This window comes from Engystomops pustulosus, chromosome 2 (assembly GCF_040894005.1).
Source record: "Engystomops pustulosus chromosome 2, aEngPut4.maternal, whole genome shotgun sequence".
Lineage (NCBI taxonomy): Eukaryota > Metazoa > Chordata > Amphibia > Anura > Leptodactylidae > Engystomops > Engystomops pustulosus.
This window is the reverse complement of record NC_092412.1, coordinates 208,654,455-208,682,446: the sequence shown is the minus strand read 5'-3', so window position 1 is coordinate 208,682,446 and position 27,992 is coordinate 208,654,455. Positions and strand designations below refer to the sequence as shown.

General features: G+C 39.5%; 1 protein-coding gene across 3 annotated transcripts; it reads right to left on the bottom strand.

Annotated features, from left to right (window-relative positions):
* Positions 1 to 29: 29 nt before the first annotated feature.
* PCYT1B (phosphate cytidylyltransferase 1B, choline) lies at positions 30 to 26,011 on the bottom strand. 3 transcript variants are annotated; one of them, XR_011853338.1, is made up of 9 exons: positions 25,694 to 26,011; positions 17,069 to 17,168; positions 11,598 to 11,714; positions 7,705 to 7,856; positions 5,276 to 5,354; positions 4,556 to 4,698; positions 3,109 to 3,297; positions 850 to 1,814; positions 30 to 371 (listed from the first exon to the last, which is right to left on the bottom strand). XR_011853338.1 is itself a non-coding variant. In XM_072137925.1 (8 exons), the coding sequence occupies exons 1-8, from the start codon at positions 25,808 to 25,810 to the stop codon at positions 1,596 to 1,598; spliced, it is 1,116 nt and encodes a 371-aa protein (XP_071994026.1). In that variant the 5' UTR covers positions 25,811 to 26,011; the 3' UTR covers positions 30 to 1,595. The 3 variants fall into 3 exon arrangements, 1 of the variants encoding a protein (XP_071994026.1); XR_011853339.1 differs by having other exon boundaries at positions 850 to 1,811; XM_072137925.1 differs by having other exon boundaries at positions 30 to 1,814.
* Between the last annotated feature and the right edge of the window lie 1,981 nt (positions 26,012 to 27,992).

Below are 27,992 nucleotides of genomic sequence, written 5' to 3'. Positions count from 1 at the left end.
ACCTCACAGAACAGATCATACTCTGAAGATATGTGACTTTTCTGAATTTTATATATTAGAACTATACTTCAAAAATGCAAACGTTACTTTAAATTTTAAAATAAGTGATATAGTCACATTCAATGGTCAAAATAAGGGACAGGTTGGAGGTTAATGCACAACCAACAATGGATGCTCTGGTGAAGAATTACACAATTTTTGACTTCCATATTCCACATAAATCTTACCGTAAAAATATGTGTATTCCTCAATATGAAATCAGACATATATGGAGGTACAATATTCCATGATACCCTCATTTAGATTCCCTATAAGTGCCCCATACAACCCCAAGGCTGCACAGTGCCATAAAATAAACATGTGATGGACACCTTAGGGCAGTGATGGCGAACCTTTTAGAGACCAAGTGCCCAAACTACAACCAAAACCCACTTATTTACCCTGATGTGCCATTTTAAACAGTAACTTATTGCTAACGGTTCTTCCACTTCTTTAATTGTATCGGCCGCCTGAGGCCACCAATACAATTGAATCAAGGTGGGCAAATTCAGACTATCTTTGTAGCTTCTCTCTGTTTAGAAAGAATGGTTGGTCCAGCAGGAGGACCTCCAAAGATAATGCACTTCTTTCAACACCTTCTCACTTCTCAAGCAGTTCCAAACAGTCAATGAAGTGTCGCTGTAAAATAGCGCTGAGCGCAGCATCTCATGAGTTGCCTGGGACTGCAGGAAGATTTAATGAATTTGTTCCTGTTTGGTGAACTCTGTCCTGGACTGATGGCCTGAGTGCCCACAGAAAGGGCTCTGAGTGCCACCTTTGGCACCAGTGCCATAGGTTCGCCATCACTGCCTTAGGGTATGATATAGTTTTGTGTATCAAGTCTCAACTTTGATACATAATAGACATAAAAATAAGTATATGGTATATAGTAAAGCACATGTCCTTATCTGTTAGCATAGCTATACATTTCGGCAAAAAATCAGTAGAGAATTCTACGTAAATGTCATTTCCCCCTTGTACCATGTTTTATCTTTCACTCTTCCACCCAGATCCAGTGTAGTTATGCTGTCCCACAGTCTATGCACCATAGATTTCTGAATTTAGCATGTAGAAGGTATTTTATTCCATCAAAGACTTATTTATTACTGGTCTATGATGTGTGCATGGTCTGCAGCCATACACAAGGTTCAAGTATAGCAGGAACCCCATAGCACACTGAAGAGTTGTTGTTACAGCTCACATCTTCTGGATTTGTAGTTTATTCTCCTTTCTTATACATTTATTTATCAAACAGCTTTGGCATGGTAAATTCTGATTCAAAAGGACAAAAAGCTATTTATTGACTTAACTAAAGGTCTGTCCGCACATGTAAGGGAGGAGGTAAGGCCTGAGGACAACTCTCTAAAATAATATTCACCATTTCTAATCATAAATATGTCCCAAAATGATGATCTCACCTTAAATCCTCAGATTACATTTTACTCAACAGAAAATCTGTTATATTCCTTGAGAGCACACCTAAATAAGAAGGGTTATTGCCCCCAAGGTGGAGGGGAGACATAGTTGCTTTTATTTGACAACATGTTATATATTTGTTACTTTTCATCTTCGTCTCCTTCACTCATGCTGCTGATAGAGGCAGAGGCTGCACCTTTCGGTGATAATGGTGGGGAGGGCTTATTGAGCACCCATGGCAAGGTAGGTGAAGGAGAACGAGGAGATGGAGAACGTTCTCGAGTGGGGCTGCTGGTAGGACTCTGCCTCGGAGACAGTGCTTGAAGCATCCTCCCACTTCTCTCCTGAAACATCTGCTTCTGGAAGAAAATGAACACCATCAGTACAATGTTTTTTTTTTTTTAATAAAATTTTTTTGTTTTGCTATTATAAAGAATCTATAAAGAATCTATAAAGAATCATAGTATAAAATAGTAGATATGTGTTTTATCATCTGCAGAGAAAGAACATATATCTACTAGAACAGAAATAAACAGACTCTATTAACAAATGTACAGGTCTCTTAATAAGAATAAAATGACTGATTTGCAGTGATAGAAGTTGGAATGAAGCATACTGTAGTGATGTAGCATACTCTAGTGTAGTGTGAGCTAGCTTACTCAATTGTACAGTATGTTGGTGGGACTAGTGAATAATCTATGTGCTGCATCCTCCCAACACCCCACCAATGGCATTTGAAATTCCCCAAACCTTCATAGGTCCTGTAATGGCTCTTGTGTACATGCGTGTTATGAGCAGGATGTAAGAGAATATCATGGTTGAAGATCCTTCTGAGTATAAAATTTGGTGGGTGGTTTGGGTGGCAATAGGCCCCCCAGATGTCTTGGGCCCCAGGGTCACCGCCCCAACCGCCTATATTATAATCCACTACTGATTTCTATGGTGTTCCCCATCTCTATGTTGACCTTTCCTGCAAATGGACATAGTAGTACGCACCTGCAGGAAGTGCATTTCGGCAAACGTCAATACTATTACTTCCAGCTTTTGGCACCAGCTCCGAAAGGGAGCCCGTGCCAGAAGCTACAATTGTTAGCTGAATATTATAGCTGACACCATCTTCTAACACCTGTTAAGCAGAACATTCCCTAGGGGATCGTACCCCCCCCCCCTTTGCCCGAGCTTACCAGAGTGATTCGGTCCTTCCTGCTGCAGCCACAGGGTCTGATGTGTACCCTAAGGTTACCGGGTCCCAACAAACTTTTTCAACTAACATGAGGTACATTGTGTCACGAGAAAACAATCTCAAAATCACCTAGATATGTTAAGGCATTCCAAAGCAATACACATGTCATATTCTAAAAATAGGGCCTGGTCAGGAAGGTGAAAACTGTCTTCAGCAGCAAGGTGTTAATGCCCCTTCCTTAAGCCACAACCACAATAAATGTAGAGGTCAACATGTTTTCTGTGTATATTAAACTAGAATGATGGATAATTTGGCTTAGGTAGTCTTCTCCATTGTGTTGCCAGGTATCTCAAAAAATGTAATTTGGACATGGTGTAGATTATGCGATTACTATGGCCAACTCATCTCTATGTATAGCAATGAGACATGTAACATTACCATACCAATAAACAAAAACAAACTGAACGTACCCAGGCACCATCAGGACCGAACAATTCTAGAAAATTTCCAATAAACTCTCTTGACTTCTCCTCCCACTTCTGAATTAAATCGTGACTCTTCTCTTCCACCTTGTAGACAAATTCTTTGGATTTTTCTTCCACATTTTTCACCTTCTCTTTCATTTTATCTACTTGATTTTGAAATCGGTATTTTTTCTCCTGATTAAAAATAACAACAGTTCCTATTATTTGGAGGTGATTCTACAGCTCACATAGAGAATGCCGACTGGTGTATAAAATTCATTCATGTAGCTTCTATTAGAAGGACACTCAAACCAAAAAAGGGGGGTTTTCACACCACAAGTAAAATGTAAATAAATTTTATTGTTTAGAAAAAGTTATTAAAAGAATACAAATATGTACTGTTTGATGGACAACTGTGCACAGGAAAAATGTGCCCCGGCACTAAACAGTGTGGACTGAAGCTATTTTACACCGTGGTAACATACAAGCTGCATGATGAGAATAATAACATATGTGGTCATGCAATCATGGGTAAAAAATATATACAAAACCAAGGTATGGTATTATACATAGAGTGGACAGGGAAAAAGTACATTCAAGTGTACAGATAAAAATGTGCTATTGTAAATCATAGAGTAACCAAAGAGTCCAAATGTCCTTACTTATGATAAAAATGAGCCCCACGCTGACCCGGACGCACGTTTCAGCTGTCAAGCCTTCATCTGGGGGTGCAGATCGTCGTGCCGATGCGCCATAGACGCCGCGGTCACAATGACCACGGCGTCTATAGGGTTAAACAGTCAGGATCGCGATAGTCACGATCCCGGCTGTTATTGCGGGATCCCAACTACCTCGTACCTCCGAGATCCCGCGTCGATCGCTCGGGCTTAGCTTCTGAGCCCGGACGATCGCCATGACGTGATACTACGACAAGGTGCGGGAACGGCCCGCATTCTATGACGTAGTATCACGTCAAGGTGCTCAAAGGGGATAAGGAACACCTAGCTATGGAGTTTACAAAAATGTAGACCCCAAAAAGGTGACTGGTAAAATTCCCCTTATACTAAATCTCTCCCCATGTTTCATAGCAGGTGACTCCAGGTTGTGTGATGTCATTAGAATCTGTAAAATTAGTGTTCTTTCTGGGATATCTAACACCAAATATTATTATGATAAATATGAAATGAATCCTGGTATTTCATGTGGAATTCATTTAGGTTTAAGAGGGGATTATAGGTCTAATCCCCCTATAATCCATGAAACCGTTGTAATCATTTACGATTTAAAATGAAAACGGAGATTTGTATCCAATGTTGCATACAACACCCCACACTCTACATTGTGTAGACACAGCACATGTAATGGGAACACTGGTTTTAAACACTGTGTGTAACAAAGGGAAAAACAAGTAGCCGCTATGGGAAGCAGCATTGTCAGCAGTCTTTATACTTACGTTTATAAAACTAACATTTAGCTCTTTTGCAGTGTATCCCCTCTGGAGATTGCGCCTGGCATAAACATCATAATCACGGACGATTCTAGTGATTATGTCTGACGTTGAGATACCTTCTGTCCTCTGTGTCGGTACAAACATGCCTGTCACAGAGAGGAAAGGTGCGCTGGATGATAGGATTTTATTTGGATGTGGTTAAAACATGATTATTTACCAATCTCATGGATGTCAACATTTACCATTCATTCTTAGAGCACATATTACTTTCAATGCGGCATGAAATAAATATGTGAATTTAATCATTTTAAAGGGTTTACAAGTTAACAAGGGTTACTTGGGTTGTATGCATTAAAAAGGACCTTTCAACACCTTCCCCAACCTCAACTCTTTGCATCATTTAATAGACATTATTATTATTCCACTTGTTTTGATGTAGTTGTAATTTTCTCTCTAACTCTCAAGCAAATCAATATCATTTTTTGCAGTCCTAGCCCATCTAAAATTCTAGAGCTTTATTAGCATTAGTAGTTTGTTGCTCATATGATAATTACTGTATATACTCAAGTATAAACCCTAACTCGGCTTATACTTGGGTCTATAAAAAAAATACAGCATATATATTGCCTCAGTATAAGCCAGCCTTATCAAGTAGTGCTCACACCTCAACACCTTGCACATCATCCAAGTAAATCAGGGCTGCAATACAAAAAAGTTGATTACCTGCCTCCTTTATGTGTTTGTAGACATCATCAGAACCTGCTGATGAATATGGGATGTCATCATGAGCCACAAAATCAATCTAGAAATAAAGCGCACAGAAGTGTCAAGACAGAGAAGAAGTGCATTACTCACAACCTCTGCTCCTGCCTACTTGCCAGTCCTGCATGGCAGTCCCCATCCTGGGCTCATGCTTAAAACAGAAGGATAAATACCGCTCCTGCTAGTGTAGGGATCAACAAGAACAAGGTCAATGCTAAGTGTGGTTAGTGGGCTTATGCAATTTGATCAACATATAACCAGGAACCTTGATTTTGATTTGTTAATGTAGCCTATTTGCAAAAGATCAATGTATGATGTGTGGGAGTGTAGTCCAGATCTTTCTCTCTCCAAACATTTTTTCCTCTGCCCTAAGGTGTTTCCAGAGACTCCATAAAGTGGATTTCTGATTGATCTCAGTCAGTTTGAATATTGAATAGTGAGTGAGTTTCAAGACATGTTCACACAGTACTGATGTGGTGCTTATGGAGACTTGTGGCCCAGAGCCATGGGGGCTTAGCCTGCAAGTATGGGTATTGGCGGGATGCTGGGTCTTGGTCCTTGGTGGTGATGCACCCACCAGTGTCTCGTCCCACTAGAATGAGGTCACCGTGAAGTGATTAATAGGCTTATGTAATTTGATCCAAATGTAACTAAGAACCTGGAGTTCCATTTATTAATGTAGCCTAGCGGCAATAGATCTTTGTATAATGTATGGGTATGCATTCAAGGTCTTTTTCTCACCAAATGTTGGTATAAAACAAGAGAGACAGACCTTGGATGCAAGGTCAGGCAACCAAAGTCAAAATCAAGTTGGCATTGAGGTACAAAATTGTGAAGCAACAGCTAGTCAAAACATAAATGATCCAGAGCACAGATAACCAGAGTAAGAAGACTTGTCTAACAAGCACTGAATGAAGTCACCAGGGAATAAAAATGAATTGCCTAGACGCTGTCCCAGAAGGGGATTGTTTTGGCCAATCCATCACTGTAAGATGTTAATCACTCATCCCAATGTAGAAAATACAACTGGGTGTGGTAGAAACTGCAGTACTAAAACCTGACTAAAAGATTATAAAACTATATTGTGTTTATATAAGTTATTACACTTAAGGACAGTAAAACCAACAGTGATTTTGGACAATATCCAACAAAATTGCATAAATGAAAATTGCAGATAATAGTAAACTTTGTTATATACTTTATGAAAGAGATATGTCCCTTTGTCCACCTTTACTCCTGCCTTTCTTCTTTAATCAAAAAATGTGCGCAAATCAGATTTATTTCTCTGCTGACAGCTAAAGGAACATTATAATGTTCCTAATGAGAGATTAATCATTGAAGGAAAAGTATTCTAGATATGGAAAGATTGAATCATTGGCCTCCTTATCTGCCTGAAGTGGACATACCCCAGAAGGCTGGAGAAAAAAAGAAGAAAAATTGACATAGTAGGGTATTTACAGTATTATTGGCTTTCAGATGGAAAATTAGCATTTTTTTTTCCTTGCTGCACCCGTTGCACCATATTTATAAAGTGTCAGCGTCACAATGTAGGTGTTTTTCCGACACTCGCGATTGTTCTTTTTTTGGGCACACAATTTGGAATCCAACAATTTTCCTGCGCATCTCATTTTTCAAAATGTTTTTGACACAATTTTGGCACACACGTGGAGCTGCAAAAAGCCGGTCTATGGAGTTCTATTTCACCTTCATGAATGTGGAGACAGTTCTAACCCTTTTAGGTCCTGCTCAACTTTATTAAGCCCTTGCACTAGGACCAAAAACAAGGAGCCTGCGCCAAAATTGATAAAATTGAAGCTATTTTCTTTATGAAGTGTATTACAAAGTTTACTAATACAATCTTGTCTATTCATATCTAAAAATAATAAAAGTTTAGTTATGCTTTAATACAAGCTCTGGCACACAAGTAAACTGTAAAAAAATAGCTCCTGTGATGTAAGTGCTGGAAATTTTTACCCATAGACATAAAATAAGCTATAACTTCAACACGTGCTAAGTATTAATGAAAGTTCAATTGAACCTCCTTGCTGGGAGGTTTAATTGAATATGTAAAACTGTAATGATTCAAATTGCATTTGATCAAAGCATTAGACACAGGTAAAGCATGCATATAGCATGGTGAAGAGATCAAGGGAATGTGTGATGTGTTTCTTCCTAATTTGTGTCACATTTAAATCACCCAAACATGATCATAAATTATGTTGCAATGCCATGTAGAATATTCAATAGTGTGTTTTCTGGGACAACTAAGCTATCACATATGTATGAAATTAGATAGAATAATAGATAGAAACACAGACAGATAGACAGATCAGGGGTACATGGGTATAGATCAGGGGTCAAGAATACAGACATTGGGAATTCATTGTTACCTTATGTTTCTCTAAGAATTCCGGTGTTAATGTCCATGGAGCATCGGTGATCACTTCATCCACATACCTACAATGGCGCAGAGCCTCATAGCGCTCATTCTCGTTCATTACTGTGAAGCCTTTGTACTTGTGAGTAAGCTCATCACTGCAAACTGACAAACACCATTAGAAAGCTGTTTGTTTGGTCAGTTCTGCTTTATATGGTACAGACACTGAATAGAGGAGACATATAGTCACACCTTTATAAACTTTATAGTACATATGTGCAATACCTCTGCCAATGCATGGGCAGGCTGGTAGTTGCGAATAGCTCCCTCTCCAGTTCAGGAGGTGTTAGGGGCAATGATGATCTCTCTAGGATGTTACTAGAACTTGGAATATTTAGTAATTGCAGCTGTAGCTACTGCCTGGTAAGGCAACAGTTAATAGTGTGATCTGTGACTGTCTATTGATGTTCTGGTAATCCAAGCTGGAGTGTGATTGGAGAGGTGCTACCACCTGACCAGGGAGTACATGAACCCCTGCTGGGCGTAAGCACATGATCTTAGCTGTCAGTCTTAGTCAGAGCAAAGAGAGGCAGACCTCATGGTCTGTCTTAGGCTTTTGCTAGGGTCTGCAGACAGAACCAAATTTCTAGGTCTGTCTGCCACAGCCACTGTCCTAACTCCAGGAACTACAGGTGCCTCAGGCCTACTGCCTAGCACCCCAGGGCAAGTCTGGAGATTTAAACCCAGAACTGAGATCCGCCACCTGGACTCAGCTCCATCTGTACCCACCCAGCCTGAACCTACTACCAAGGTGCATATGACCTTCCTGTGGACTGGCTCTCTATGACTCTTACAGTTTGAGAAACTACTGTTGTGTTTGGCCGTGGCCTGCTGTTTGAGGTTCAATAAAGAACTATAAGTTGATATGCACAACGTAGCCCCTGTCTGATCCCTGGATATGGCTGTCTACCACCAAGGACTTCCCCATCCATCACCCAGGGACTCATCCTCCAGACACCTTAGGGTTGCCCCCCCCCCCCGATTGCATGAGTCCCTCCTTCCATATTTCTTGCACACACCACCTGCTGTAGGTCAGCCCTCCGGTCCCCATACCAAGCACTGTGACACCAGTGTGCCCAAGGCTGCACTAGCCAGCCACTCCGGTATTCTGGGCCCCGGCTGCCTCCAAGCCACCAAGAAAAGGCTAGGCCCCGGCGATAGGGGATATGGGGTAGTAGGAGAAGAGTGACTAGCAATGCTTCAGGTGCTGAGGACATAACCTTGGGGCACCAACTCCCTCATTAGCATACAGATTAAATTGGGAATATATTAGATTTGGCTGAATAAAGAGAAATAATAAAGTTTTGTTGGAAACTTTACAACATGTTGTCAGCAGATAATAAGGTTTTGGGGGAGGTGGTAGACTACCTTAAATATAATGTGGACCTGCAAACACAATCGCTTGGGAATAATTTGTTAATAATTCACCAAAACTAACTTTTTATCTTCATTTCATATTTTCATTGAAAGAGGAAGTTTACTATTTCATTTTATAGACATCTATAGGTTTAAATTTGTGGGGTCATGACTAACAGCTAACCGTGAAAGCTCTAAATGCCTGCCTGCTAAATTATCTTGTCCTCATGGGTGTGCATCTAATGTTTAAAGGAAAGCTACCATTTGATTTGATGCATTATGAACCAAACATAATGCTGCAGCTACATGAATACAGAATCATATCTTGTTTAATCCCTGTGCTGAGTGGTTTTGCTGGAAAAAACAATTACAACATTATGATAATTAAGCTCTGTCACTTTTGTGCTGGGGCTCAGTGCTATTCCTTTCTCATTAGATATGCACTGCACCAGAGGATAATACAATTACTGTTCTTCCTGCCAGGCAAAAGAATCAATTGCTGCACTATTCCCCAGCTGCTGTGTATGAGTGATCCAGCTCAGGTTGATTAGTCCTGTCTTGCCTGTTTAGAAAGCTTTTGTGCAATGTGAATCCAGCTTTCCCAAGGTCCTGAATTTTATAATTGTTTTTTCAGCAAAGCCACTGGGACAGGGATTAAACAAGATATATTTCTGCATCAGTTTAGCTACAGGATTATTAAGGTATGTTTTGTTCATAATGCATCAAATCAAATGGTAGGTTTTCTTTAAGATGTTCGAAAAAAGGAAATTTTATTTTTAACTCTTTTTTGCTTGAGTGCAGGAGGAAACCATATACATTTACCCCAGAATTAAATAAAATTTATACCCTGATAGATACACATTAGAAAGGTATTCCTACGCAGAATGTCTGTGGGAAAACATTTATGTACAGCAAACATGACATACAGTATGCATATGTCTGCATTTGCATAGTGCTGAAGGGTTTATATACAGCTTGTTACAGGGGAACATTCTTCATAACTGGACCCTCTGCTCTATTATTATATATATATTACATATAGCGTAAATGGATACAGTATATACTGATAGCAGGCACTGATATTCTTTGGTGAGATGTGTGTGCTGAAGCCATTGGGTCATTAACATATCAAAAGGCTTTGAACAGTAAGAAGCCACCATGAACCAGGTGTGAGATTCCCTGCACACACTGGGGTCTATCCTAAGAGGGTCTTAGGGTGGAGTTATAAGGGGGTGGTGAGGGACTACACACAAGGATATTTAAGCATGGTAAAAACAGAAATCACTCTCTTCTGTCTCTTGCTTCCTGGCCCCCTGGACGAGCAGCACTTAACTAAGGAACCAGGTCATATATTGTGTGTGCTTTCTGTGTATGTATACAACTTCATAAGAGTAATTATAACATAGTACTTATTATAATATAGTAGACTTTATACGTGTACCTATAGATATTCCTGGTGTTATGTGTTTTACCATATATATATACATAGCTAAGTGTTTACAGTGAGTGTGTATATATTAGTGTAACTACATGTACAACCTAAAGCCGTATCCCATTCACACGTGGATCTGTGCCCTGCACGTGTATTGGGGGATTAGATATATAGATGCTATTGTGCATGAGTCTCTATATGTACATGTATACGGTCAGGTACTGGATGTGACTCCTGCTTCAGGGTATATCCAGGAGCGGCTGTGGTGTTAGATTATATTGTATATACATACACATTACTGTGTCCGGGAGGGGTCAGGAGAAGAAGGTTTGTGTGTAGTTGTGTTCTCTATGTATTTTGTATTGTATTTTATGTAGTTACTTTGTCACATGTATGTTGTTAGTAAAGTCTTTTTGTATATAAGTATCTGTGAGGGTTGTATGTTATTCCTGTGATATATGAAGGACTGGAGTAGGTGCTTATGGTAAATAGCACAGACTAAGGGGCTGGACAGAACCACCGAAGCCTAGAGGAACTGAGCAAAAACCCAACCCCCAAAATCCCCTTTATCACAGCTCATAGACTGGTAGACTTTGAACATCTCAAACAAGAAAAAAAACAAACTCAAGCTAACTTCACACTATCGTTCACATCCCTGCTCCTTCCCTCCATTTAAAAAATTAAAGAACTGAGGTTTAATTAGGTTTAAAATATCAATTAAAAATCCCATTGATATCAATGTAAATTTTATGTCACCTGTTATGTTCTGTTTAGGCAGGTATACTTTATCCATGTGGCTGAAGTATTTTTTCTCAGTTTAAAAAACACTTGGATAATTAATGCTTGCTGACCATAACGGATGACATAACATTTATATTGATGTCAATGAGATTTTTAACTGATATGTTAAACCTCCGCTTTTACATTTTTTAATATAGGTAGGGAACGGACATTTGAATGGTAGTGTGAACTGCATGGCCTAATATTTAATGCATAACCTTAGAATTTCACGATCTATAACATTTCTTCAGTTCTAGTTTTGTCAGCCCATAGTTTACCTCCGACAAGCAGGTAACTGTTTGGGAACAGGTTCTTGGCTTGCATGAGGGCTCTGGCATGACCTGAGTGGAAGAGATCAAATATTCCATCTGCATACACTCTGACAGGTCGATCAACTGGAAAAGACAAAGCAAAGACGTCAACTTATCTCTTAGGAGTTCTGTGACTTTCTTTTTCCTAAACTCAGGATAAAACTATATATCTTTTGTTTCTAAATAATTTTTGTATAGCTTCTGCATCCTCACAGCAAATCGATGTATAAAACACACATAGGACAACTACGAAGCAAGATTCTTCAATTCTATGGCTGTCTTTTTGTGACTGTTTAGGTGCAAGGCAGTAACATGCTCTTCTTCAGACACGCTCCACTACTGTTGACTATTCAGACGTAAGTCACGTTTTTGGCGCAAGCGCAATTTGTTCGGGGGAAGAAAGAGTGGCAGAATAGTGTGTAAACATGTAGTATAACATACGAAACATCAAGATAAACATTAATCCAGGTAAATACAAAGTTATCTTTCTGTTTTCTTTCATTAAGGTGATGCCCTATAATACAGAGATAAACTCCAGCTCACCTCTACACTTAAGTCCAGTAAAGCACGAGTCCCCATTGTTGCGAAGGTATAATATAATGGACCAGCTGAACTGTAGAAGCTATAACTTTATTGGCAATGCATTCGAATTGCCAAAGTGACATCCAGAAAAACAGCCAACGCATTTCAAACCAAAGTACTGTCCTTAATCATGACTGATTAAGAACAGTACATCTGGTTGATTAAGAACATTGCATATGTTTGAAACACGTTGACTGTTTTGCTAGATGTCACTAGTAATTTTAATGCATTGCCAATAAAGTTACAGTGTCTACAATTCAGCTGGTCAATTCAACTTTTTTCATCGGATGCCCTCTAATACACCCATATGCCCTTAAAGGATACATAGATAAAAAAAAAGCTATCTCCTGAACCCTAAAAAATAAATGCTAAAAATCCTAGTGGTGCAGACAAATTCTCTTGCTCGCAATTATGCTGCAGTAATGCCAATATGTTAAATTCAGTGTTTGAGTGATGTCCTTTATTAATCTCAACAGATGTTGGAACATTTTCAGAAGATATTCCAATATGGTGTCACGCGTGCTGACATTGTATAGATGCCATGGACTGGTACAAAGGTACCTAAAAGGTTAACTGTCGTGATCGCCACCAAGAGTGGCTGGTGTCGGCATACATCCCCTGATGACTGGTAGATGTAATATTCTGTTGATCACTCGTAAAAGGGTTAAAAGTCATTATAAATCAAGTAAAAATTTGAAAAAATGTATTGGTAAAGCTTCTTATAGCACTAGCTTCTTGTTCCCTCTGATAATACTACTGGTCTTCAATTGTGATAGTTGACTTGAGCTTGCACAGGCCGGTAAAATTGCTCCATGTGTATTCTGGATTTATCAGTCCAAATGTATAACTGCTGATCTGAAATTATTACCATAAGTGTGAAATGAGGGCCCTTCACAGATCGATGACAGTAGAAAGACACGACAAGCTGCAAACATGGGCAGGAATGGGACTTGCTTTGAGTCTTGCAGCTTGGGCAGACGGCTCCTATGCAGGCTTGGATACCATGGTCATGTGCATTAAACCATAGAAATTCATTTGTTCATATGCTATCAGTTGAATTAATGGTTTGCACATGTGCAGGGAGCCTGCATTAATATTCAAGGATTTTAGCTGGACTTGCATTGTGGTGCCCTCCTTTTTAGATGATGGACTCCTCAACAGAGGGGCCGGGAGTTTACTGCTTTAAATCCTGATCTGCATCAGCAGAGTTGTTGCTGGATGACAGAGCATAATAATATAAACCAGTTATCAAATAGGATAAACCATAACAAACTATGGCCAGGATGTAGGATTTTCGAGGCTGTCTGAGTAATCATTGCCTGGCACTCCTGATGTTGAAATAAATGGGACTATTGCCCAATCGAGCCACTAAGTGATAGCTCATGAGATTTATTTACTTTAAAGGGAACCTGTCATCATAAATTGGCCTACTAAACTATTGCTATTATGTATTACTAGTACGTTGTCAACCTGCTGAATAGCTTCTTGATGATGTTTCTTTCACGGCCCAGCTTGGTGGCATCATCAAGAAAATTAACTTTAAAGTCAGGTGTTAACAAGTTGTGTTAAGTCAGGGAGGCGGAAAGTTTAACATGGAAATCAAGCTTAATGCGCCATACTTCAGCAGATCTGGTCCATGATGTCTCAGGAGGACCATCAATTACAGTGAAGGGGATGTTCCGGGTCAGGGAAAGTTGACTTAAGTGTTAAACTCAACTCTTCCTTGACTTCATAAAAGCAATTCAAACCTCACTTCAAAGTTGATTTTCTGGATGATGCCACCACGCTGGACCATGAAGGAAACATGCTCTAGAAGCTGCTCAGATCCTTGATAACATAGTTGTAATGGTTAATTTCTGATGATGGATTCACTTTAATGACTATCAGAGTCATCATATGCTCATGTTAAAGCTTAAAACAAGAGAAGGGTCTGGCCTGTAATATAGGAGGTGACGCAACAATTCATTTCAATAACACCATGAAATTATCTACTATAAGGTTTGCATTTCTAGGCTCCAACACACTTTTGGATGTATATGCATCCTACCCATTACATGCCACTGCCATAGTTTTGTTACATAAACCTCAGCCACTCAGACAAATAATGTTTCTTGCTATAATTATTAATAAACATTTTCTAGCAGAAGTTTGTAGAAATGAGGCGATTTGGAGGTGGCACACCCCATTTTCTTTCTCTAGTCGGTCCTCAGAATAAAAGATGAGCAGTTTGTGTAAACTATTTTGATTTGATATAATGCAGTGGTCCATTGAGGTATAATCATTGAAAGGAAAATTGCAGGATCAACTGTGCTGATCTAAAGAAAAGACATTTTCAAGGCACAATACAATTTGTATTATCACAAAGGCTAGGCTATTCTTCTTTTCTGTGACTGTAATTTGTTTGTCACCTAACAAAGAAATTCCTTTCCAAATGAGAACTTTCGTAACATTTAAGCCTTCTATTCTAGACTCTTCCTGCCATCTGTGTTCTCAGCCCGAACATATCCATGAGTAATGGCTGATTTCTACACTTTGTACCAATCTTCTACAAAGCATTAAAATGTTCCTTCCATCACCATATGGTATATGGGCAGTGCAAACACAGTGTTCTGAAGATGGAGATCAACTCAAACTAAATTCGATTCATACGTAAACAGAGTAAACCTCATACATGTAATATAGAGGTTTGTTGGGTTTCCGTTTATTTTTTTTAAAGGGGTTTACTAGAGAACAAGTTATTCCAATACTTTAGAAATATAATTTTAAACTAATAAAGTAACCAATATATCCGCAATGATACATCTAACCAGTGATCTACTAGTCTGCTGGCACAGTTTATTAGCCAAGGAGCCTTTCTCCATCATGGCTGATGCCAGAAGAAGATTAGCTAAGATACTGAAGAGAGGCAAATAGCCAGCTCCCTACAATAACCTATTTTCACATAGAAACAAATACAGGGGAGGCGCTCTCTGACCACTTCACCAGGTGAAGTGGTCCTAGCAAGAAGACCAGTGCTGACTTCTAGGATTTATGTGGGCTTGTTTTCAGCTCCATGATGAAAAGTTTCAAACACCTATGAATAGTGTAAATAATTCATTTATTGGATTACAATGGGTGATCTAACCACAAACCACATATGTATGAAAAAAAAATCTTTATAAAGATCTGTAGCCTTCTGTGCTAAAAATTAAAAAAAGCCGAAGCTTGACGCAAATGAATAGAAGGAAGAAGAACCCGTATTGGCTCAGGGTTGGCGTGATTGACTAGCCAATACATCAATGTGCTAACACATAAATGTAAGTATAGTCGGTTTTTACTAGTTGCAGCTGGCCTCAGCAGTCACAGATGGAAGTGTAGTTGGGTCACAGTAGAACATCACCATGCTAGCCTCTGTAATCGGTTTCCGGACTCTCTAGGAGTGTTGACAGATAAACCAGACATTGTGCAAAAAAAGAGAGCAGAGCAGGGAGAGTAACCTTTTCTCTCTCTTCTATCCCAGCCCACGCGGGATTTTCAAAATAAGTTGGATAACCCCTTTAAGCCTAGGTTTACATGTCCAAATGGAGCTTCTGAAAAGTAAAATAATGAAAGCCACTCACAGAAAGCATAATGGACACTAAAACAGCATACCAAAAACCCCACTCACCCTAATGGGATACCATGGGCTTCTGTTTGGGTGAATGTTAATAGGCTAAATGAAATAAATTTGTGAATCTGGCACTCCCCGCACTGCTCCCACAGAGTGCACCACTATTTTTTTGGTGCACCTTTAACATAGAATGTGCAACACAATTCTGTTGGACTTTGCATGTTAAATCTGGTGCATGGTCCGAATGAGCACCGGAATTCCCAGATTTGTGTCGTATGATGCCTAGTGCAGCTGCGCCACAAAAGGGTCGCGTGCAACACAATTTTGATGCAGACACTTCTTATATATTTGTGCAAGCTGTTTCCACTAGAAAAAAACATGCAAAGTCAAACAGAAAACTGTCGCAAGGGCCTTAGTAAATGTGCCCCACTGAGTTCAGTATGGATCACATGTTATTGTCTCAGAAGGGTAAATTTTGTCTGCCTCTAGATTAACACTGTAGAACTATGGGCTGAATTTATAGGACCTTTTCAGCAACACTACTTTCGGAAGCAAACTAATTTTGAACATCAAGTGAAAAAAAGAGACCCTTATTGACTTTCCGCCAGTTTTTTTTGCAGATTTTTCTGTCCTTCGCCTGTTGCACCTTGTTATTAGTATCAGTGCCACAATATTGGTCCTTTTCTGACACCCATGCTTTGGGGTTTCAATTTGGGCGCAGCATTAAAATCCCAAACTTTTCCTGCGTTTCTAGTTTCCAGACACTTTTTTTAGTGCAATTTTTTTGGTACACACTTAGAGCTGCAAAAAGCTATTCTAAGGAATTCTATTTCACTTTCATGAATGTGAAGTTAGTTCAGACCAATTTTGATTGTGCATCAACTCATTAACCCCTTGCACTAAAATCTAACTTCCCAGTCTAAATGGTGTCAATATCAGATACAGGCAGTGGGCAATCCAGTGCTCAGTCAGACTATGCGCCATATTTATCATGCAAAGTTTGTGTTGCACATCCTATGTCAAAGGTGCACCGGAAAAAGTGGTGTACACTGTCGGGGCAGTGCAGGGAGCGCCAGATTCATGTATAACGTGCGCCAGAAATCACAAATCCGGCGCCCCCTGCACACTACACATAGTGCAATTTGCACTGTTGTTACTAAATGTTGGCCTGTATGTAAAGAAATCCATTTATTACAGCCCGATCTAAAAGATGATGAACCATTGGATATCTGTTCTGCTTTAAAATCTATAAAACACTGTAACTCACCCGGTGTTCCTAAATGAGCCTGAGCAATGGTTAATTTTTCATGTGGAGCTTTGCACTGGCAGCTTGTATCCGCAGCAAATGGAGCAGGTGTGGCGAGAGTCTATAAAATAGCACAAAGAAGAAGGCATTATTTCAAGCGCACACAGCTATAAATATGACGACATTACTATTCATGAACGCTTTGTATACCATTGTGCTCTTGCTGTGTTTCGTACGAGATGCTTCTGAAAACCTTTTAATTACAATAACCTGATTGCATTTTTTGTTTCACATGCAATACAAATATTTTTTACATCTAAAAATGGAAACCCAAATCTCACTCTCTTTAGTGATAGAACAAAATCTCCAATTAATTTCATTGAATGTAACTGAATTTGCATGTACTGTATATATACCATATATTTATGATGCTCTATGGTAGACATGTATTTATACAAGCATGTGGGGTACTTTAAAGGGAAAGTACCATGGCAGTTTGGGGCACTAATCCACAGACAGGTCCTTGTGGACTGATAGTTTAGTGTCCCAAATCACTCTGTATGATTTTTAAGCAATCGGGGGTGGGGGTGGGGGGTGAGGACGTACCTCGTCCCTCTTTCCTTTTGTACCTGCACCTTGCAGCAAGTAAAACCAGCCTAGTGCACCCCGACTTCACTGCACAAGCTCCACAGGTTATCATTATCCTGGCTACACTCACCACATCGTGAGATAAAAACCCCAACGCAGGATGTTCTCATGTGCTTCATAGGACTCACATCAAGGTAAGTCTAAAAGTTTTTTTTTTAAATTTTTCTCCATGTGCATACTTCACAAAGGTCAATTCATATTATGTATGGCGGGGGTCTGTTAATGGTTCAGGGAGGTGATGGAGCATAGGAAAAAATACCCATTGTTATTTCAGATACTATGACAGGTCCCAGGAGGGTGGAAATAGAAGAAGAGCCTGGACCTGAGCAGGCAGACACTCGCGGGTGGTCATACTTCAAAAGGCCTGAGGGCGGAGAAGGCTGATAGACTAATGTGTCTGCGCCCAGTATTTCATGTACTGCAGGTAAGATCCTGGATACTGGGGGGGAGAAAGTATATTGAGGATTGAAGTAATCATGATACTTTAAATGTATGTCCTGTAATATTCAGGGATGCTGTACCTGGGTCTCATCTTTTAGGAAGTGTTGTGCTGAGGTGGGTCTACATGATCTTTAGAGGAGACAATGGTGTCAAGGGTGATTTATTTGCTAAGGATCATGATATGACAGAGGGAAGGCATGCTGGATGGTGATGCAAAATAGTTTAAGGGAGTGCAAGTAAAAGCGAGGCTGAGGGAGTATCAGAGATTAATGAAGGGTCAGTTCCACAGGGGGCTTTACAAGATGCTATGAAATCGTATGTGAGGGAATTAGTGAAATTAGTTAGTGAAATTAACCAAGATCAGGACAGGTCTAAACTGGGGGGCGAAGAACTACAAATAAAATTGATGGTGGAGGAACAGCTGAGGGGAGCCCAGGAAACAGGTGGGCAGAAATATAATAAATGGATGAGATCTATTGGTCTCTGTAATCAAATGTTATGTATAGCACCTTGAAGAGCATTGTGGTTCTAATTATCATTGGAAATCACAACATAAAAGAATAAAGCTTTAAGAAAAGTGTGAAAATGTCTTTTGAAACATATGTTTAACATATGTCCTGAAGTCTGGTTAATGATGCCAGAATAGGGGGCAGAGCTTGAATTCAGTGCTAAACACTCTGCCTCCCTGACTTTATACAACCAGTCTACATCGTTCTTCAAAGTGGATTTTCTGTATTATGTCAGCACCCAGGGCCATGAAAGAAACATGATCTGGAAGCAGGGGTCTTACTAGAAGAGCTTGAGCCCCATAGCGGATTTCTGCCCATTGGAGCCCCCCCTTCTTCTTAAAAAATATATACATATTTGTACACTCACATTTATACAATCACACACATTTACACACTCATATACCCTGTTTCCCCTAAAATAAGACATCCCCTGAAAATAAGACCTAGTACAATGGGCCTCCCCTGAAAATAAGACCTAGCAGCAGTCATTGCTACATCTCCCCCGAAGCTGTACATTAGTATTAGTAGATCTTTTAGATACTGCAATAGGTTGTGACATAGGTGAATAATTTGCGGAATAAAATCACATGACTGTTGCAGGACAAATGTGCTACAAACAGCTACATGGACATGAAGTGGTCATTTAAGGAAAGTGCTATTGCTAAATATGCGAGATTGGGCCCCAATATGCCAATGATTCAGAGTTTGGAGAGTTATAAGGATGTTTGAGAAGTTAATTTTTTGTTCACAAATAAATGTAAATTCTTATTCATGGAAAAATAAGACATCCCCTGAAAATAAGACCTAGTGCCTCTTAAGGAGCAAAAATTAATATAAGACGCTGTCTTATTTTCGGGGAAACAGGGTACACACATCTATATTATATACACACATAAAGTTCTAGACTCATATACTCACTTTTATATACACTTTTATACTTGTATAGTTATACGCACACAATTATACACATATACACTAATACATACAGTATATAAAAACTCATACAGTACATACATACAGTATTTACACATCTATACATTTATACACACATACAGCATATGCACATTAAATTTGCACATATACAGTATAGTACATACACATTATATACATACATATAGTATGTGTACATCATATGCTAATGCATACAATATAAACTACAATTTAAACACGCCATATACACACATACTGTGTATACAACTTCTTATGACCTTGTTTTATGCAAACAACTACGGAATTAACACCTAAGGAGCTTGGAGGAGTCTTTTTATTGTAAAAAAACAGGGCATAAGAAGGGGCACACACCAGTGTGTGTGTAAGTGTGCTTGGTTTACAATCCTTCATCCTGGGGGTAGATGTCCTTTAAAGTGTGGGCTCTGTTCACACTTTGCCATTATTTATATTTTCAGTGCATAGTAATTGTACACTATGCTATTAGCTAAATGTCAATTAAACCTTCCAGGTTCAATCGGGTCACTGAGCACCTAATATATAAGGTCCCATCTCTCATTGATGCAAAGGAATCAGGAATGTGTTTCCTAATCTTTCCATATTGTTGAGTACAAGATCTAATTTCTAATTTGGCCCTAAATGTACATCTCTACTATGAAATCGTAAATTGAGTAGGTACGTAAGTCCTTGGTCATCGTTTCCTTAAGTTGTAAGTGAGATCCATATCCATCAGACATTTATGTTGCATGATATTTTGCAGATACGCCATTAATGTACGTGATGGCAATAATCCTACTACTATACTATTAATGGATATTTATTATATAGCCCTAGTGGCCGGATGCTAGCACAGACATATAGTAATCCTTCTTTTTATATGCTTTTTTAAAGACCGAAAGCATAGCAAAATACAAAAAAGATTATTTTGCTTTTTCAACAATTTTTTAGTCGTTTTGTTCCTATATAAATACATCTGTCCAGATACCATTATACTAACTAAAAACAGACAAAGCAGTAGCCACTATCAATTGAATTCATAGTTAGCTGTTTTTTTTTACTACAATCCCCTCGTGATTCCAACAATATATAGATTTGTTATATTCCTTTTGATGACCTACAGAAATTGCTCATGTGTCTTTACACCATGACTCAGGGCATTTAACTTGGAAGCAGACACACTACAGCTCAATCACAGGCCATGGTAAAATCGATCCCTTGAAAACAGAACTCTAAAAAAAAAAAACTCAGAGTAACTGGAGTTCCTGGAAGTGGCTCACAGCAGGGAATTATTGTCTCCTGAAGGTCATACTCGCAATCAGAACAAAAGTAAGGAGAAGAGAAAGAAAACTCACTGCCGATATAACTGCTCATTTCTTTTTCTGGAACCTACAGAAACCTCATCTGAGAAACCCATTTAATTTGTACAAGGTATACTAGTGAGTGCAACTGCACCAAATAAAAGTCCTGACTGGTAAAGGGTCAAAACTAAAATGAGCCCTAGGTACCAATGTGGTTGTGTGTGACGTTACAAAATATTACAAAAACACAGAGTTAGAAAGTTTTAAGTTTAAACAGTGTAGACTTAAACCTAGAAATGTGCCTTGTTTAGAATGGATAATGCTGAGCCAATTTTACAGCACCTTTTGGTATGATTGGTTACATGCCATGCCTCTCTCTGCAGGAATAACAGTGGATAATTGTATTCATTTTGGTGCAGGTGCTTTAGTAAACTGGAAAATCGATTTGACAATTTTTATCTCATTGATATCATTGAGTCATACCTATCCTAGAAATGTCATCAAATCCTACAGCTAATCCAGCAAAAATCAAGCCCCGGGCAACTTAGTAGTAAAACAAATAATAAGATTTGACATTATGGGAAGGTAATCACAGCTGAGCTTCTAGCAACCAATCACAACTCAGTTTCCATTTTGCCACAGGTCATTAATATGAGCTCTGAGCTCTGATTGGTTACTAAAATCTACCCCTGCCTGCCCCACACATGAAACCGAACTAACACATTTATCATGGAAACCATTCCTCCTCTTCTTGGGGTGTATTCAAATGAATTTGAAACATCAGTTTTGTTATCTTCAGTAAGGCTAGCTCAACACAATGAGGAAATGTGGACGTGTGCTAGCCATATTTTCTTCCAGTAGTGCACATTGTTATTCGCTTCTATGGATTCATGCACACAGTCATGGGCTGAGACAAAAAAAGATAGAACACATTCTATTCCTGCTCATATTTGGATCCCAGCGGTCATTTTCAATAGTCATTGGTGTGTGAGCGGAACTCACCCACGGATGACACAAGGGATGCAAACAAAGGTCCACAGGACCACAAAAATATTTGATAGCAACTGATTGCAGTGGGCACAAATCTTGTGTGTGCACTCGGTATCAGATGCAGTACCGGCAGTCCCCGGGTTACATACAGGATAGGTTCTGTAGGTTTGTTCTGAAGTTAAATTAGTATGTAAGTCGGAACTGTATATTTTATATTGTAGCTCCAGACAAATTTTTTTGGTCTTTGTGACAATTGGATTTTAAAAATGTTGGATTGTCATAAGAACCAGGATTAACAATAAAGGTTGATAGTGGACACATTTGATAACTGTTATGGCACCTTTCACATGGAAGTTCCGGGGACAGATAACTGGCTCGCTTCAGTGAGGACAAGGTGTGTCACCGTACTGTCACCAGAAATAGATAGTGCATGCTTTATATTTCCTGTATGTACGGCCGAGCACCATGCCTCCCTATGGAGAGGGCAGTGGTCAGCAGCACTCACCTACTCTCCAGCCACCTGTGTGCTATGCCAAGGTCCCGGCACAAAGCCTTAGTTTCTCTCCTGTGCCTGCACTGACTACTGTGCATACAAATGGGGAACAGGATTTTCCCCAAATCACTCATTTGAATACCAGTTAACAATAATTTTAGGGATGAATAAACCTGCAATGTATGTGACAATGTACTTCAGGGATAACATCCTGCTAATTTCTTTTAATGTTTTCAAATCATCTTCCTAAAAAGTGGTAGTATCATATGCAATGATATAAATTTATACATTCCATCGGAATTTTCAATCAGAACGAATAACTTTTATTATTCAATGGTTGACCGTGAATCAGTATAACGCTCCCGAAACTTCTTATAGTACAAGTCTTTAAGATTACCAAAAAGCTACAATGTAAGGTGGAGACAATGAAACCATACATGACATCCAGTCTGAATTGTACTCTTACAGTGCTCTGTTACGGGAACGCATGATTTTGTAGGTACAGTTGTTTTATTACATAATGACTGTATTCCGTTTGAATAGACCTCAAACCGTGTCTTTATCTACAAGCAAGGTCAAGTTGCACTACATATCATGTAGTCCACTCCAGTTCATGCTGGGATAAAGGAGAAGGTTGGAAACTTAAACTAATAATAAGTATGGTTTTGGGGCCTGCAGCTGGTAATCAGTCTGTAGTGAGCCAGAGGATGCGCCCTGGGGGATTATTGAAAGAAAATAGGCCCGGGTTCCACCGTTTGTTTTCAAACAGAGCAAATTGTCGCAGCATTATTTTAGACCATTTTACTATTCTACAAGAAGACTTATCTGTGGAGCTAAGTACAGATAATTTAAGAACTGTCCACCCAGTTATATTTTCTAGGTGGGGCCCCACACTTTGGAGACATTCTTGCTTATGACTTGATGACTAAGAGACGATTATCCATTTATACCTATAATGTTTTATCATGATCCATTGATATCAACAGTGGCAAAAATACCATAAATTCAGCACCTCTACTGGGTATTTGGACAATATACTCACTAACTAAAAAGAAATATAAATGAAGGCATACTGAATCATGTTGTATTCTAGGAGCCAAACAGTTCATATGCACAGAAATTACCAACTACAATTTAAGACTATCTATACGCATTTTCTCTGCCCAGAAACCACAGATCTCTTGTCCGTTTTTGGTTTCAGTGTCTGACCGTTTCTGACCGGTATGTCTACAAAAACATGTCCTCAGTTTTTTGTCCACAAAAAAATGGAAAGCAGGCAAATCTTGTCAGAAACATGTTCCAACCCCCTGGAGTATCACATGATTTTGTTACCTAGCAACTGATCCACAAATAGAATTCGGATTTTTCACATATTTTTCACATTCCACTACACTTCTATGGGAGGGCCGAGCCACAAACAGATCAGGTAGTTAGCACATACACAGGATTGTGGAAACCACTGCTAGTGGTGAAAAGCAAATGCTAGTGTGAATGAGGGCCAACTTTGTGTGTCGTTTGGTATTGATGAAAATACGTAGAAATGAAAGGTTATTAAATTGACTCCTAGTATGGCCATGATGGCTTGTAAAGTTCATGACATATTGTAAATCTGCAAATTAGATACTTGTAGGTCGAATACTTCTTTTCCAACACTTTACAAACTCACACACTCATCTCAGTTCTGAAAAGGAAAAGGACGGGAAGCCATAGTCATACACCTTGGCTATATCTCTTCAAATACGGTGTATATACATCCCCCATACACCGCAATGGCCTCACGGCACCGTACCTTTCCGTAGCCTGTAGAAAGATAGGACATGTCCTATCTTTCGACAGGACATGGCGCCAGGCCCTATGTTACTCTATGGAGAGAGGCTGGGGTAAGTGGCACTCTCCTCCTCCTCTCCCCGGCATCCATGTACTACATTACGGCGGGCATACATTGTGTGAATGTAGCCTTACACAGTAGTATGTTGTGATGGTTGAGACACAAGACAAATTTAAAAGGGACCTGGATTCCTTTTTGCCTTCTCATTGACATGTCCTATATTTTGTCGTGTTATGGCGCCGGTTCCATAATACGGTATTACATATCTATATATTTCACATATCCTAGAGGAGTATTCCCATTTCAGCTAACAAACATTGTTGTTTGTTTAATGAAAAGTTATAAAATTTGCAATTTACTTTCTGTATCCATTCCTCATGGTTTTCTAGATCTCTACTTGCTGTCATTCTTTATTTCCTGTAGATATGGTCATGTGATGTCCCACAGGGGCACGACTTTCATAATTAACAGCAATGGACAGATTTATATCCTCAGGAAGTCAACATTGAAGCTTCCTATAGAATGACAGCAAGCAGAGATCTAGAAAACAGTGAGGAATTGATACAGAAAGTTTATGGAAAAATGTTTAACACTTGTGTGAAATATATAAATGCTGTGTCATTCATCTCAAATGGTAAAGGGGTTGTTCACTTTCAGCAAATAATTGTTATTATTTGTGTAATAAAAACTTCTAAATCTCTGCTTGCTGTCTTTCTATAGAAAGTTTCTATATTTACTTCCAGTGAATAGAAATTGGTCCATGGTCTTTTGACTGCCTGTACATCAAAAGATTGGACAGATTTGTATCCACTGGAAGTAAACATGGAAGCTTTTATAGCAGGACAGAAGCAGAGATCTAGAAAAGTGGACAACCCCTTTAATGGTAATAATCATAAAGGTGATTGCGCAGAACAAACTGCTACTTTCTGATATCTAAAGTGATGGACCATTAGGGCACATGAGACCTAATGTGCAGTGGCAATAATTTCTTTATTATGCAAAATAGAACAATAAATATTTTTGACAAGGGGTCAAAAACTGGTTTTGATTTTTTTAGTATTATCTTATCACACGTTTCACAATTAAATCTAGCTATTACATTACACCTTGCTACAATAGTATATTTAATGTCTATCAAAATATCTCTAAACATCTCCAGTTTTGGGAGCCTACATAAGTGACGAGATTAGCTGGACCTTCAAGAAGCTTGACCTTTAGAGTGCACTGACCCTTTAAGGCCATTAGCTAGAGTATGGCCATTGATAGATCCATAGAGAACTAGTTTTTTGCTCGTGCTGACATGGAGCAGTGATCACACCGCCCTGAGGAAACGAGAGAGGCAGAATCCTGTCTCAGCACAGAAATGCTGCTTTGTAATGTAATGTGTATGAGACGCACAGCACAGATGGATTAGTCTGCAGCCAAGTCATTACATAAAGCCCTTGCTCCTAAATGCTGTTGTCATATACTGTAGCATTTCGATTCACTTACCGAGCGTGGCTGGGGACAAGTATGCTCCAGTTCTTCCATGGTTTCTAGGGGAAGATCACCACAAAGGGATTTTGGGATACCTGTCTCTGACTCAGCATCAAGGCTGAGAACTGGCATGGCCAGAAGAGGCTTCCCAAAGCCCCCTCCACAATGTGGCACTTCTCAGGGGGATTCAGTGCGGAGGATTTTTTTCGGATTTTCCTGCCTTATTCCCAGGAGGAAGAGAAGATTGTTGTTTAAATCTTGTAAGTAGAGGCGGTGATGCACAGGCCCTCGGTTTATCACTATAACAACCAGGCAGCAGTAAAGCACACGCCACAGAAAGCACTGGCCTCATTTGCATCTTGCCTTGTGGTTGGATAGTGTCATCCCTGTACAGTTGTAAATGAATCCTTATTCATCCCAAGAACAGGACAAGTCCAGGGAGTTTTCCTGGTGTACGGAGCGATAACCAGCATCCCCTGCAGCCATACATTATAAATAGGCATCAATGATCACTATACATGATAATGTTAATATGTTGCATCTATGGTGAAGTTCAAGTGCTTTTTTGTAAGCCAAAAATAAGTAATTAATTAGTAATTGACTGTCTGTCATTATTTAACCCTTTCAAGACCACATTCATTTCCGTTTTTTTACTTTTCCATTTTTCAGTTTAAAAAACTTGCCGGCCATTCCAGTACAAGGAGTTACATTCATAACATATAGCTTTTATTTCATCCAGTAAATAAAAAATAAAGTAAATATACATCAGTAGTTTCTGCATTTCGAGCTAGAACAGCTCCATTACAGCTTGAAATGTGTAAACTACTTTTTTGTACCTATATTTTATTATATTAATTTTTATTATTTTATTAATTAATTTATTTAATAAATTAATAAATTAGTTATTTTTAATTTATATATATATATATATATATATATATATATATATATATATATATATATATATAATTTTTACATATTTTATTTTTTGTTTCATTAATTGAATATTTTTTTGGGGTCAGTGCAATTACGAATATACAGGCAGTCCCTGGGTTACGTACAAGATTCTGGAGGTTTGTTCTTAAGTTGAATTTGTATGTAAGTTGGAACTGTATATTTTATAATTGTAACCCCAGAAAAATTTCTTTTGGTCTCTGTGACAATTAACCAGGATTAACAATAAAGCTTCATTGCAGACACCTGTGAAAACTGTTATAGCTGTTTATTGTAGCCTAAGGCCAATGATGTGTATATGTTGTATGTGTGTATGGTTACTCCCCTTCCCGGACTTACCTTTCCTGGCTCGGCTCTGGTCCCGACTGGACCGCAATCCTGTTGCCTGCCTAGGCCATGCGCGTCCCGGCTCACTAGGGCGCTGGCTCTTTAGGATTTAATGGGCCAGCATCCCTCTGCTTGGAGCTAGCTAATCCGGCTCGCCCTTATAATCCGCCACCTTTCTTCACACTCTGCTGGATCTTCAAGTTATTATACCTGTAGTGAAAGCCCTCCTGTGTTTCCTAGTGTTCCTCCGTGTTCCTCTGTGTGTCTGTACTCCAGTTTTACTCTATATTCCTGGATTTCCTGTGTTTCTGGTATCCCTGTGGCGGTCCTGTATCCCTGTGGCGGTCCTGTATTCCTGTGGTGGTCCTGTTATCCTGTGGCGATCCTGTATCCCTGTGGCGGTCCTGTAACCTGTGGCCTTCCTGAGGTCCTGCCTTCCCTGTGTTCCCTGTGGTCCGTTCTTGCGGTCTGTTTTTGCATAGCAGTGTCATCAGCCCGTACCAACATTCCTGCTATCATTCCAGGCTAGGACTGTTTCCTGACATCAGTTACCTTGGCTGCCACCGCAGCTCTGATACCAACCCCTGAGGTGGTCCAGAGGGTCCATAGACTCTTCTCATAGAGACTTTTCCCTACACTTTTCCACACAAGTGTGACAGTGTGTATGTTGTGTGTATATACTGCATGTATGTATTGTAGAAAGGCACAAGGTGTTGTTGTGGATGGTAGATACGTGTCACCGTGGTGCCTGGCCTCGGTGAAGTAAAAAAACTGTATTACTGGGGTCAGCGACGTTCAGCCACTGACACGCTTTTGTTATTTTAGCATAGCTGCAGTGCAACTTATCCGGGACGGGGTTTTTTCTGGAGCAGTCACAGTGCTGGGTGGGATGGCTGCTCCCACGTTCCAGGCCATGTAAAGCCACCTGTGTCAGGAGGAGGTGGGTGGTTCCCTACCTGTGTGTAGCTGAGTGGAACACAGTGGATAGCAGAGCCAGAGCTGAGCCTTGCTGTGTGGGGAAGTCTGAGGACTG

Bases quoted from the DNA above. Each gene is read 5' to 3' on its own strand.
- PCYT1B (XM_072137925.1), bottom strand. From the start codon at position 25,810: ATGCCAGTTCTCAGCCTTGATGCTGAGTCAGAGACAGGTATCCCAAAA. The intron at 7,857-11,597 runs GTAAACTATGGG...GGTGTTTGTCAG, and splicing joins CAGTTACCTGCTTGTCGGAG to TTTGCAGTGATGAGCTTACT. The intron at 3,298-4,555 runs GTAAGTATAAAG...ATTTTTAATCAG, and splicing joins TAAATGTTAGTTTTATAAAC to GAGAAAAAATACCGATTTCA.